Genomic DNA, 13,147 nt, shown 5'->3' with positions numbered 1-13,147 from the left:
TTTGGAGATTATAGTTTTATTAAGAGGAGTAACCGATAATTTCAGTGAAATATTTTCTCTCATCTGTGAGGCTTTAGCAGCAAGCCGTGTCACTTTGATGAGTCTCAAGTACAAACTGTAAACAGGAATACCCCCTTAGCTTTCTGTAGGTAGAGTGTTTAACAAGATGATCTAGGGAAGTCCTCTGCAGAGCGCTGTCATCTGTTATTCTCACCGGGAAGTGGCCTTCTCCCTTTTAAAAACCCCTACCCCGCTCTTCAGTATATACTAAATCACATGTGAAGTCAGAAGTAGGCTAACTATGCCACTTGGCCACAGTCGGCCAGGAGAGGTGTCAGTGCTAGGTGGTCGTCCGCCTGAGGTAGACTAGCGGAAACCACTGTGATTGGAACTGTGACATGCCAAAGGCAGAAGCTGATACTGAAACTTGCCGGGTCCCAGGGCAGCTTACCTGTGGGACAAATGTCCGTCCTACAGTCCCTGGATCCCTTGCATCCCCGACACACCATCATTTACTGTTTGTTTTGCCCTTCCTCTTTTTCTTTCTTTCCTCTTTTTCTTTTCTTTTTTTCATTGCTTTCTTTCTCTCTTCCTTCCTCCTTCCTTCCTTTCTTTTACTTATTTAATAAATATTTGTTGAAACCTACTATGTCCTGGCCCTGGACACACACATACACATACAACACTTCCTTCTTTGGTTTTCTTTTCTCTTTTTGTTTCATTCCTCAGTCAACTTTTCCTGCCATCAGTGTGGCGAATGCTTTATCATCACTACACAAAATTTACTTTTCAGTGTATTAGCCATGTAAAGTGTAGAACTCCGTTTTGGTTGTACTATATATATATTAAGACAGGAGTGGATAATGGATAACCTTTCACTGTTTGTGCCCTGTTGTCTCATTTGATGATCCAGAAAAGCTCTTTCAGCTTTCCTTTTCAAATATACCAAATGAAGAGAGTCGATCTGATCTTTCCCTTCATTGAATGACAGGAAACCTTGAAAATAGCCCACTGCTTATATTCCTGTAGCTTCTGTCACCACAGCAATAGTGGGGGGTGAGGGAGGGTGTCTGTTTACCACCTTGGTAGGCACTGACCTAGCCAAACTGACCATAGTCTGTTCTGTCAGGATGTACGAAGAGCAGGCAAGAGGGATGGATCGTAGTGAAAGGTTAGATGGACATAGGAAGGAATGAGATGGTCTGTAGTCTCTACAGACCTGGGACTAAAGTCACTGATGTCGGGGAGGCCGCCATCGAAGCCATGTTGATGTGTCCCCCATCTTACATTCCCTCACTCTATGTACGCGCTCTGCCTGGAACCCTGGGTAACCTAACTGTTATTGATTCAATCTTTCTGTAGGAAGAAGAACTGAAGCAGGGAGTAAGTTATGTTCCCTACTGCAGGTCTTAACTAACTATGGAGGGGCCTGCCATCCTGCTGTTTTTCTCATTGCTTTTGCCTCTAATGTATGTTCATGCTTCAGTTTGGAAAGAGAAAAAAAAATCATACTAATTTGCTTCCTTTTCAATGTAGTGCTTGAATTGAGACATATAAAATTTAGCGGTTTTTTTAAATAACTGTTACTACTGTGGGCATTGAAAGAAGAGCATTAAACCTTTTAGAAGGGGGAAAAATCGTAATGTGTTGGAGACTTTTTAGATCTCCAGGGGTCTAAGTTTCCAACCAGTCTCCTGCTTTTCTGGGTTGTTGATCAGATCCTTCTCTGAACAGAGAGGCACCCACTCCGACCACTAAAGCTGCCCGCAGCACTCAAGCTAACCCCTGCATCCTCTCATTTAGTTCAGTTTCCATTTTACTGGAAAGGTGTGTGACCTCCTTGTACAAAAGTCAGCCAATTACATCTCTTTTCATTGCATAATTACTAAGCTCTGCTCCTCTCTGGTCACCAAAATGTGTTCAATCCAAGAGAAACACTATACTCAGTAACTGCTCATTTCCCATTGTTTAGTTCTCGTGAGCAGAATCCCTACCACTGGTTCATAATAATCTCAAAAGAATAGGTAACTTTCAGCCTTTTCCTTATCACCAAGAACCTCTCTGCTCTGGGAGTTCACAAAGCCCTTGCAAACATCTTCTCCGGAAGCAGGAACATTGTGACTCTCTAACTGTAGTCTCTCCACTGGAACCCTATGTCTGACCCTGTGGTCAGGTTCAGAGCCAGGAGAGGGAGTAGCATACTCAAAAAATAATAACAAACTAGAAGCAAAAGAACAGCAGCTTTAATTTCAAGTGCATGTACCAAACCGTGTGTGACGACATAGCCCACTTGCTGGTATCACCAGGAAGTTTTGCATCATTTCCATGGATCACTTAGAACCACAGCCTGTCCAATTTCAACGTACCTTTTATTCTTCTGTATTCTCTTTCCTATTATTCGTTGTGTGTGTTTGTGTGTAACGAAGAATGTTTGCAAAATGCTGGACACGTTTTTATCCTTCATTCCCACGGTCTGTAAAAAAGGAAAGTGTAAAACTAATCTGTAATGTCAGACAATAAAGACAATGTATTACACTATTTTGTATTTTGTGAAAAACATTGCTTTACTAAAGTCAAATTTTAATGAGAGACAGTCCCCCTGGGTGAAGGACGCACATTTATAGCCTGTCTGATTGCCCATAAAGGCGTACACGGGGTACTGCTGCTGTACTTCCAGCACACTTAGATCATGGTAGAGAAAAATGCCTTGCTGTGCTGCTTCTCTTTGCAAACAGCCTCTTTTCTTTCCTGTCTCTTACTTAGCATGTGCATAGAAAAGGGGGGCGGGGGAGACTCAAATATAACCTTCCACCTAGTGGAGAGAGAAAGGGTAATCATCCTATAGTCCATCAGCCTTGCTGAGCTGTCTCCCCCAGGGGCCCCTTTCCCGCCATTCCCCAGGCCACGCATTCTTGAAAGGCTGTGGACCAGGAAGTTCATAAACCCATGGCTGTACTCATAGAGCATTACCGCCTCCCTTCCTTCCGGCTCCTCCCACGGCGCCCTCAACTACAGCTGCGTCTCTGAAAGTCAGCCCTCAGCTGGGTCCCGCTGCCTCGGTTCTAAAGGGCCATCCCTGGGACCACTCAGGCATCAGCAATGCAATGTTTGGGTGGGGAGAGAGTTCGCTTGTCTTACCCATTTATTGATTTGCTTGTACAGTCAGACCTCTTTTCAAAAAGGATCCAAGGCAGCTTACAACAAAAGACATCGACAATATCTTCATAAAATAAATATAGAAAGATCAGAAACTAAAGAAGGGAAAATGCAGATATGCTAATCATAAGAGACAAGGGTGTTCCTCTGAGCTTTTTAGCAATGAGGCAAAAAAAAAAAAGAAAGAAAGAAAGAAAGAAAGGAAAACATAATTGGTGGTTTTATCGGAACAGAAATACCAGTTCTCAGGGGACCAAAATTTCTGCTGGCATAAAATATGAAAAGGAAGTCTTTACTCAGAGCTTTAGAGAATTTGTGCTGAATAATAAAAGGAACAAATGCAGCAGCAGATGTCAAGTGGCTGATTATTATACTGACCTTCAGTTAGAGTTAAAGACAGGATCCTGTATGTCCCCATCCCAAGCAGGCAATTCTGCAGGAAAGAGACACATGCCATTCGAATATATAGATTTGGTACAACATGATCTAAGGAGAGAATTTAGAGGTTTTAGTCTGGCGTCAGCTTCTAAATTCTGTTTTTATTTATAAGCCTTACCCCTTTGGGGACATTCTCTTTGTACAATCAGATTTAAGACACTGCACACAACAATTGTGCTTGATTTAATAACCTCTACTTGCTTTATCGTAAGTCTGTGTGGTTCAATGTATTTTATGATACTGGTATATATAATTCCTACTTCTGCTGTTTCTTGTTAGAGATACTGCATGAATTTATCCCCCTTGAGGAGAGAACATGAATTCTAAAAAAATAGTGCCTGTAATATAATATGATGATTATGGTATCATAAGCAATAAATTTTTTTTACAAAACTTGCATCAAAATTATCCTACCCTCTTTCTTCTTTGCGTATTTTTAAGATTTATTGAAGGGACCATAAAAAGAACACTCATAAAAAGTGTAGTAATCATGGCAGCTGGGGTATAATTGCAATGACAGGATATATCAGAGTTTCTGGTAGACCTTCAGTTTCCAGTATCATGTCCCAATCTAAAACCAGATATCCTGACTTTGAGTTCAGAATATAAGGTCTCAAAAAAATGTTTGCAGGATGACTGGTATTGGACCTGATGGTAGGGTCCCTGCTCTTCACTCTCACCTGTAAGATCCTGAGTAAGTCAGTTAACTTCCTGGTAATCTATCTCAAACAGACTGCTAATACCACGGCACACAAGATTTGAGGGTAGATTTTGAAAGCTACTGGATGTGAACGCACTTTGTAAAATACTATATGCATGTCAGATTTTAGTAGAAGAATGTGTGTATGTGTATATACATACATCCAACAACATGTAAACTTCTGTAATTTGACCCATATTGTACACACATACATGCGTGTGCACACACACTCACTTCTCCTCCTTCCAGTTAGCTAAGAGTGTCTCAGAGAAGGAAAGTGACACAATTTCAAATTCCATCTCATGCCCCCATTCTCTTCTCTCTTAGTAACTGGAGGCCCAGTTAACTTGAAAATCATGGTCTCTCGGGTTCCTACTTCTCCCAAATACATTGGGAATATGAACAGGCCAGAAATAACGAGTTTTATCAGCATCAGTTCACCTTCCTTTGTTTCCCTCACCCATCTTCTCTGCTGGGTGTTCGGTGGAGCAGTGAAGCAATCAGATATGGGATGGTGTGGGGGTGGGGAGGCACACGAGTCACATCATAAATAATCAACTACAGTATTAGGACTGATGTTCAGTGTTCAAAACACACCCTCTCTCAGACTCTCGCACACAAACATTTTTTAAAATTAGGGACTTAGTTCATCCTAGGAAAGTAAAAATTATTTCTCTATTTAAAAACCTTTGGAGATGACCTTCTGGTTCAGATTAAGCCACCCCCAGACCAGCCTCAGCCCTCTTCATTCCCCACAGCAAACCTGGTGGGTCTACCATCTGGGCCTCCTCGCACTCTCTGGGATACCCCTCCTCTTCTTTTCCCTTGCTCATGACACTCTAAGACCTGGAATATTCTTCTCTCCTGGTAATATGTCCTCTTCTCTGCCCGCAAATCTCTACTCTTTAGACCCAGGTCAGGTGATGCCTGATTGATGAGGATTACTCACCTCATCCCTACCCCCCAGCCCTTTGTACACAGCAATACCTAGGATGATATCAGTGAATGCGAGTTGGAAGAATGAGTGAAAAGATGGTTGGACGTAGCTAAACACTGCTTCACTGTACCTTCTCAGGCTGCTGAGTCACATCAGGCTGATGGGGCTGCATTCCCAGCCAAACCAGAGAGGCAGACTTTTCAGTGAGGGGAGGGTTGTGCACTCCTGTCTCCTGGTGATCTGCTTAGCCTGCCTCCGGGCAGTGCTGGCTCAGCAATTACACATGTGGTCTCTTCCCTGAAGGTTCCCCACCCACCCACCCCCATTCTGGTGCCGAGTGGAAACCAAAACACTTCCTGGAAAAAATCAGAAAATGTATGGATCTTGTCAGACTTCTTAAAAATTGATACAACAGCAGGTTGAGTGGGCTCAGAGGATGGAGCGCAGAAATGAATTTTTCATTCATTCACTAGGAAGCAAGCTATTTTAAATTTGCCAAGTATGATGTATGTTTTCCTTTCTCCATAAATCAACTCTTCTCTCAGGAATTTTAGCTCTATATATTGATCTGCATGGACCATTGTCCCTTAAGTCTTCACTCCATTAATCATCAAGTAATTTCCAGGAAAGGATGTTCACAGAGATTACTCACTCTAACTCCTCTGAAGTTGTTAGCAGACAGCCATACTTCATGACCCGGCCAGAGGCCACCATTCCATAGCGGTCACTACCTGAAAATGAAACTCCACTGATCAACCCCAATGCCAAGAAGCAACTGCCCTTTCCTAGTGAGCCTACAGAAGGAACAGAAAGGAAGGCCAGAGATGGCATTTCCAGCAGTAGGTCCCAGGAATCTACCGTGCATCAAACTGGACAGTGTCCAGACAAAGAGACAGGGCCATGTTTACCCAGGGAGCCAGGGGCCTTCCTACTCAGAGTCTGGACATTCCCTGGGGGTTGGGAGTCACAGGGAAGATACCCCTGGATCCTGTCTCCAGCACAGAATCACTCCTTAAATTCTTCCCGTAATCAGACTGCATGAAATTACACCAATTAGATATTCATTTACGAGATGGTGGCTATTAGTCATTTACACATTGGTGTAATTTAGATCCAGGCCATTGTTTATCCCTTAACACATCATTATAGTCAATTATTTTTCTCTTAACACAGACCACGAAGAGGGGTTTTGAAGGAAAGAAGCTGGCAAAACGAAGTGGGGGAAGTTGGCTTTGGAGACAAAGCATTGTTCAGCAGGGAGAGTTAGGGCTGGGAATGCCTCAAACACAGCAGGGGAGAGCTCAGGACACCAGGAGAGGGGAGAGTGTTGCCAGAGGTAAGAGACTGACAGACTGGAAGGTTGGAAGGGCCAGGTTAATGCCCAAAGGGAGAAGACAGTCCCACAAGCACCCTGCACTGGAGAGCCTGATGGAACAGGTGCCGGGGGAGGGGGGGGTGCTGGTGTGCGTGCAGTCCCAGTCCGGCCATTAAGATACTGAAATGCAGCCCCACAGCCCAACATCCCAAACCACCGGGTCTGGATGTGTCCCAGGATTCAGAATCTTTCTGGGTTTTAGGAAGGCAGTACAGGGGCGCCTGGGTGTCTCAGTTGGTTGAGTGTCCAACTTCGACTCAGGTCATGATCTCGCTTGTGGGTTCAAGCCCCACATTGGGCTCTATGCTGACAGCTCAGAGCCTGGAGGCTGCTTCGGATTGCGTGTCTCCCTCTCTCTTTGCCCCTCCCCTGCTCATGCTCTATCCCTCTCTCTGAAAATAAATAAACATTAAAAAATAATTAGAAAGACAGTGCAGGCACCATATAAATAGCTTCACATCAGTAATGAAACAAGTGTTGCCTGGATTGCAGATTTGCAGATAGATTTGCACCTGTGCATTATACCAATTGCTAAACAGCCCACAGGCTCTTTCTCCACCAGGACACACACACTGAGCCCCACCACCTCGCAGTTAAAAGGTATTGCCCAGCCCAGCCAGAAGCCTTGGGCCCCTACTCCAACACCACTCACTGGGGGGTCCAGATACCGTGTTTTCTCAGCCTTCAGGCTGCTAAACCTTTCTCCATAGTGAAGCGTGTGATGATTGGTTGAAGGGCCAGCAGTCCTCAGAAGCAGCTGTGGTGCTGTGGGAAAGCTCTGGGCTTGTAGGCAAAAGGCTGGGGATACCTTTATTTCTGCCACTCTCTAGTTCAGAGGCCTTCGGTAACCCATTCAGTGCCTCTGAGCCTCAGTATGCTAACCTGAAAAGTGGGAATATAATACTTCGTATGGTTGCTAACGGGATTAAGTGAAATAGTTGGGGTTAAAGTGCTTCACAGACTGCCAATTGCTATTCAAATATAAGCTACTAACATTCCTAGCATCAACAATGAGAACAAAACCAAATAGTGTATGTGAAAGTGCTTTGTACACTCCAACACCAACAGAGGAATTGTGTTGTTATTATGATGAACTTGCTACCCCAGAAGAGGGTCTGGCTCCCCAGAGCTGAGTGGGTAACCCAGCTGTGTAGCCAAGAGGAGCTCCTCCTTCAGCCCTCTGTCCACCTTCCCATCCAGGCCCCCCTCAGTTCCATGATGTGACTGGTCCTTGGTAAAGAGGACAGGTAAGAAAGGGCAGGGAGCCCTGTGGGCCCTGCCTGGAGAATGGCACCCAGGAGGGGTTGCCGGGGGAGGTGGCCTCAAGGCAATGAAACCCCTTTGATGGACCCTCAGCAGCCAAAACCCAGCCAGGTCCCTGCAGCCGAGGGCAGCCGGAGCATCTGTGCTCAGACGCCAACCCAAGTTCTCCTACTCAGCCTCCTGGACAATCCTTTTTACCTCTCCGAGCACTGGAGTCCACAACTGCACCTTAAGAGCAGTGATGCCCCACTTCAGGGAGTCATGGAGAGAAATCAGTGAGGATACACATGAGACCCTTCAACATGGCAACGCATGACTCAAATGTGGTCACGTATTATTGGTGTGGGAAGGAGGGGGGGTGTCATGGTAGCTCAGAAGCAGAGGGTTCATGGTTAATGAGACTGAGCTGGCAAGGTTTGCTGGGGAAAACCAGACCCGTCCTTGAGCGGGCTGGGGCCCCAGGCTGCAAAGCATCGCAAGCAGGCAAACTTCTCTTCCGGGGGCCTGGACAGACCATTCAAGGTACTGTTGAGATTGAAGAGTGGAATCCCCAGCCTACTGGTCATCACATGAGTTCTTTCCCATGCTATGTTGTGTTTTGCTTCATTTTTAATACTAGATTTTTCTCAGTTTATAGATGTGACTTGTTTGTGTGATGCCGAGCCCTGGAAAGCTAACAGCATGGCATTTGACAGGATTGATGTTGTGTGTTTTAACTGCAAGCAGCCCGACCCTCAGCAGAGCCTAAATAGAACTCTCTAGAGCAGTGCTGTCAGGGTGCACGCCCCTGGGTGTGAATGGGTTGGTGCTGCATCTCTGGGCTGGGCTGTGGAAGGGTCCTCACTCTCCCTGGCCAGACCCAGCAGGCTGGCGTGGAGTCTCTGTGAGCACCTCATCTTTGCGTATGCACGGTGGAGGCGGGGGGTTCATTGCATCCTCTTATTCATGACTGGCTTCCTTTGTAAACTAATTATTACAACACAGAAAATGTTTCCAAGAAACATTGTGAAGACAAACTGTGAAATTCAAGGTGTGAACAGTTTCATGCCGAGGACTGTGGTACAGAGGGAAGTGACTTTTAGTTGCTTTCTCCTTCTTTTCTTTACTCCCTCTTCAATTCCACTGTTCCTATTGCTGAAATTAACTGCTTTTTCATCGATGAAGAGAAGGTATTTCCTACAGGGCATAGTAGCCAAAAATTAGAATCCAAGCATTCTTATTTCTCTCCCCCATTTGAATCTAAGCCACAGAGCAGTTTGACAAAGGGAACTTTTGCCATAAAATAGGGATTAAACAATTTATACCTCATTTGATTCTTAATTTGATACTCAATATGCACCATGTTGCATGACATAATCTGGCCTAGAAATTATCCTCAAAGATGATGCCAGCACAGACAGGTTGAATATTTAGGAAGGTATAAACCACATCCATCCCAAATAGTCTCTTTGTTTATATTGCAAACTTTGTCCTTAATAAATGTCTTTTTATTCTACGTAGAACTTCCTTCAAGGAGGAAACAGACACACCTTGTAATTTTCACCACTTAACAGTATACTCATTACGTGGGAGCACATCTCATGCGTTACAGAACGATGCTGTACTAATATTCTTAACTTCCAGTAAGTAACCAAAACTCCAGAAGAGAGAGACTAAGACTAAGGTGCTAAATTATCTGCACCGGCAACTCAGGTTTAGGATTACCATCTCAACTACCTAGGATGCCCTCCTGCTCAGGAACCTCACAGTGACTGTGTTGAACCAATTAACGACTCCGCCTTGTCTCTCCAGACCCAGGGGGCAGGCTCTCCTCGCTCCTCCCCCAGCCACACCATCAGCAGGCCCATCCCCATGCCCGTGCGCTCCGCGTCCGCCTGCTCCAGCCCGTCCCACACGCCTCAGGACTCCCTCACGGGGGTCGGGGGTGACGTACAGGAGGCGTTTGCACAAAGTAAGTGGGGTCACTTTTTGTTGTTGTGTTCTGCTTTTTCACGTGGCACTTCAGTCACCATGGTCTGTTGAGCCGTTAGAGCCACACTGTGGAAATGCCAGGGTATTCCTTGTGCCTGCCTGGCCCCAGTGCCGGTTTAGAAACTCCTTAGGCTAGTCTGCTTCTCACTTCACCCTCTTACCTTCAGCTTCTACCGTCCTGCTCCATTTTTTATGGATCTTTGCTCATTCAGAGAAGGGGAAGCCTTTCACCAATATCCCAGGAAGCTTTATAAATGTAACCCACTTCAAAATTCTGAAAGATCTTATTTCCTGGTTTGTGTTAAAGCAGACTCCAATTGAGGTTAAACGGCCCCAGCTGGGGTGGGATGTGGCCTTGCAATGATCAAGATAATTTAGTCATTTGACAGCTGCCCTAAAGAGTTGATCATTGCCTCTGTAAAACAGGCCAAAGGGTTCGAGATTCGGCCTCCATAGTTAATGGAGGGGCGCAAAGACTGATCAATGTAACTGGATTCTCCCACCCGCTGCCTTTACCATTCACACACCAGGGCCAGGGGTAAGGTCCTCAAGACAAGTGACTGTATTCATTTGGAAATATTTTAACACCTTTAAGACGTTTTCTTGCCATCACATTTTACATTTACAGAAAGTTCAGGGGGAAAAAAATGCTTCTGCAGACCTCCACTCTGCCAGTCTCATTCCCAGAAGTAAATACTATTAAACAGTTTTGTCCCCCTCAATTTTTCATGTATATATAATTATGTATGTTTCAGTGTGTTTTTTATAAACATCTACCCTTCTTTTTCACGCATTGCATTTTGGTCAGCAGTTGCATTTTCTTTAAATTAGCAATATATGGTGAACATTCTTCCAGATCCCCACATATAGATCTAAGGAAAAGACATAGTTGACTGCTAGTTTTAAGGCAAAATGAAACATAAAGTCAAAGACAAAAAGAGCTGACGAAAATGTTTTCAGCATATGTGGCAATCAAATTTCATAATTTCAGATACTTATAAAGCATATAGAAATCAGTAAGAAAAAGACATCCCCAAAACAAAAATAGGTGAAGGATATGGAAAGAACTACAAATTGCCAATAAAAAGTATAAAGAGATTTCCAATCTCACAAAATATTGTAGAAATACAAGTATCACCTCTTGCCCGGCAGATTTTTTAAAAATTGACATTAGCAATATCCTGAAACAGCAAGAGTGTGAGGCAAGAGAGACTCATTCAGGGTGTAGAGGGGATACAATCTTACATTTTAAAGGAAGAGAATGATGTACTCTCTGCTATGAGGGAAAAGGAAAGATCCATAATATGGCTTTTTTTCCTGAAAAAGAAAATAAGTTATACCAAAAAAAAAAATTAAGTTACTCAAAATAACTTTTTTTTTCATTTTTAGAAGAAAAACATCTTTTCTCTAAATCTGATCTTAAAGAAATGTATGGTATTTTAAATCCATGAGCTTTTCGTTATAATTGTTTTATCTGACTTCCTGATTTTTTAATTTACATGTATTTATTATTTTACATACTGAGTTTGACTTAGTGAGAAAGTACAGGATCAAGTGTGGCCTATAGGCAGCTCCTGGCTCAGAAGGAGCTCTTGCTGCCCAAGTTCATCTGCAAGTCAGGTGTTTGGGATCTTAAGCCTTTTGAGATACTATGTTCCATCTCTGCCTCACACCCAAGTAAGCCACGAATTCCCACGTAACCCTTCGTGTGCCTGAAACATCATCGTAATATTTTTCTACCATGGAGAAACATAGCCTAAGTTGCAGTTCAGGGTATCGGACGTACATCTTCTGCCCAGGTCTTAGCGTAGGAGAAGAATCTCCACCCGTCTTCCATGCTCTGGGGCCTTCAGCGCATAGGGTTCCCATTCCCCAGAGATACACTACCATGGTAGGGAGAACTCTGGGAGCCCTAATGAGAGATAGAGGCTGTGGTGATGGAGATCAGAATCCCATGTGCTGAGCTACCAGGTCATGGCTGAAATGGTAACAGCAGCCGGCAAGGTGCGGGTCTCCGGGCAACACTAGACTTTGCATCTGTGTGAGTTTTCCTGAGAAAGGTGACCCTAGATACCGGTTTACCTGGGAACTTCCCAGGCTGTGCCACATCACATACTACCCCCTTTCACTTGCAGAACTCCCCCAGTCTGTACAGTAAATTAAATGAACCCCTCCTTCATCAGTGCCCATGGCTTCTTAACATCAAGGCCATTGCCCTAAGTACAATGTATTTTTTCAGAAAATGAACCAAAACATCTCTGAAAAGGAGACGTCTTGGAAGTTTCCTTGCTTTGGGATATCAATGTAAATGATAAACCACGCACAAAAATTGAAAGGTGGGAAAGAAAAGCTGTGTGGGTTTTTTTTTTTAACTTTTTTTTTTTTTTAATTTCTTCTTCACTCAAGGTTCAAGAAGAAACTTAAGAAATGACTTACTAGTAGCAGCAGATTCCATCACTAACACCATGTCCTCTCTCGTGAAAGAGCTGAATTCCGGTGAGTGCCCGGTCCCCTCTCATTTGTCTGCTCTTTGAATAGGGACCCACAAGTGCTAGGAGCCTCTGTTAGAGATCTCCTCACTGTCAAATATAAAAAAGATTTTTTTAAAGATCAGTATGATATTTGGTGATAAATTCAGATTTTTTTAGTACTGTTTATATTTTAATGGTGAGAAGACAATATATGCTTAATGCCAAAAGTTTGAAACATGCAGAAAGGAATAAAGAAAAATACTAGTGTTGACTTGCAATTCTAGTATTTGTAGGTATGTATTATTTGTAATATCATGATCCATTGTGACATGATGCTAAAGTTATTTTAAAAGGTCAAATGTTTTATTTACTAATTTAAACTCTGTTAATTTGAAATACATGGCTCACTGAGTGAGGCTAAATTGAAATTTACCTTTGTAACATGTCTAAAGAAAGATCTGCCCCGGGCCACCTGGCTGGCTCAGTCAGTTAAGCGTCCGGCTTCAACTCAGGTCATGATCTCATGGTTCATGGGTTCGAGCCCCGCATTGGGCTCTGTGCTGACAGCTAGCTCAGAGCCTGGAGCCTGTCTTCAGATTCTGTGTCTCCCTCTCTCTCTCTGACCCTCCCCTGCGCATACTGTCTCTCTCTCAAGAATACATAAAACATAAAAAAAAAAAGGATCTGCCCAGAAAATAAAGAGCTTAACACTGAGTCTCTTTATGCTAATAATACTACATGGAGTTTTTAAAACCTGAACAGCATGAATATGCAAATAAATATCTTACCAGTTGCTAATACATCTCATCTGTTCCATAAGCCCACTCGGGAAGATA

The 13,147-nt window shown here is 43.7% G+C and overlaps 1 protein-coding gene across 21 annotated transcripts in view; it reads left to right on the top strand.

Annotated features, from left to right (window-relative positions):
- The window catches only part of DTNA (dystrobrevin alpha), a 255,612-nt gene that overhangs the window by 229,967 nt on the left and 12,498 nt on the right, over positions 1-13,147 (top strand). For 17 of the 21 annotated variants that reach the window (XM_029921418.1, XM_029921412.1, XM_029921415.1 and 14 more), the window contains 2 exons: positions 9,661-9,820; positions 12,247-12,336. In XM_029921418.1, the coding sequence (XP_029777278.1) occupies positions 9,661-9,820; positions 12,247-12,336 (250 nt within the window). Of the gene's footprint in view, positions 1-1,362; positions 3,373-9,660; positions 9,821-12,246; positions 12,337-13,147 lie in introns of those variants that run through there. The other 4 variants (XM_029921427.1, XM_029921425.1, XM_029921426.1 and 1 more) reach the window with 1 other exon arrangement.

This window comes from Suricata suricatta, chromosome 14, assembly GCF_006229205.1.
Source record: "Suricata suricatta isolate VVHF042 chromosome 14, meerkat_22Aug2017_6uvM2_HiC, whole genome shotgun sequence".
Lineage (NCBI taxonomy): Eukaryota > Metazoa > Chordata > Mammalia > Carnivora > Herpestidae > Suricata > Suricata suricatta.
The sequence above is the reverse complement of the archived record's forward strand: the minus strand, read 5'-3'. Positions and strand labels throughout refer to the sequence as shown.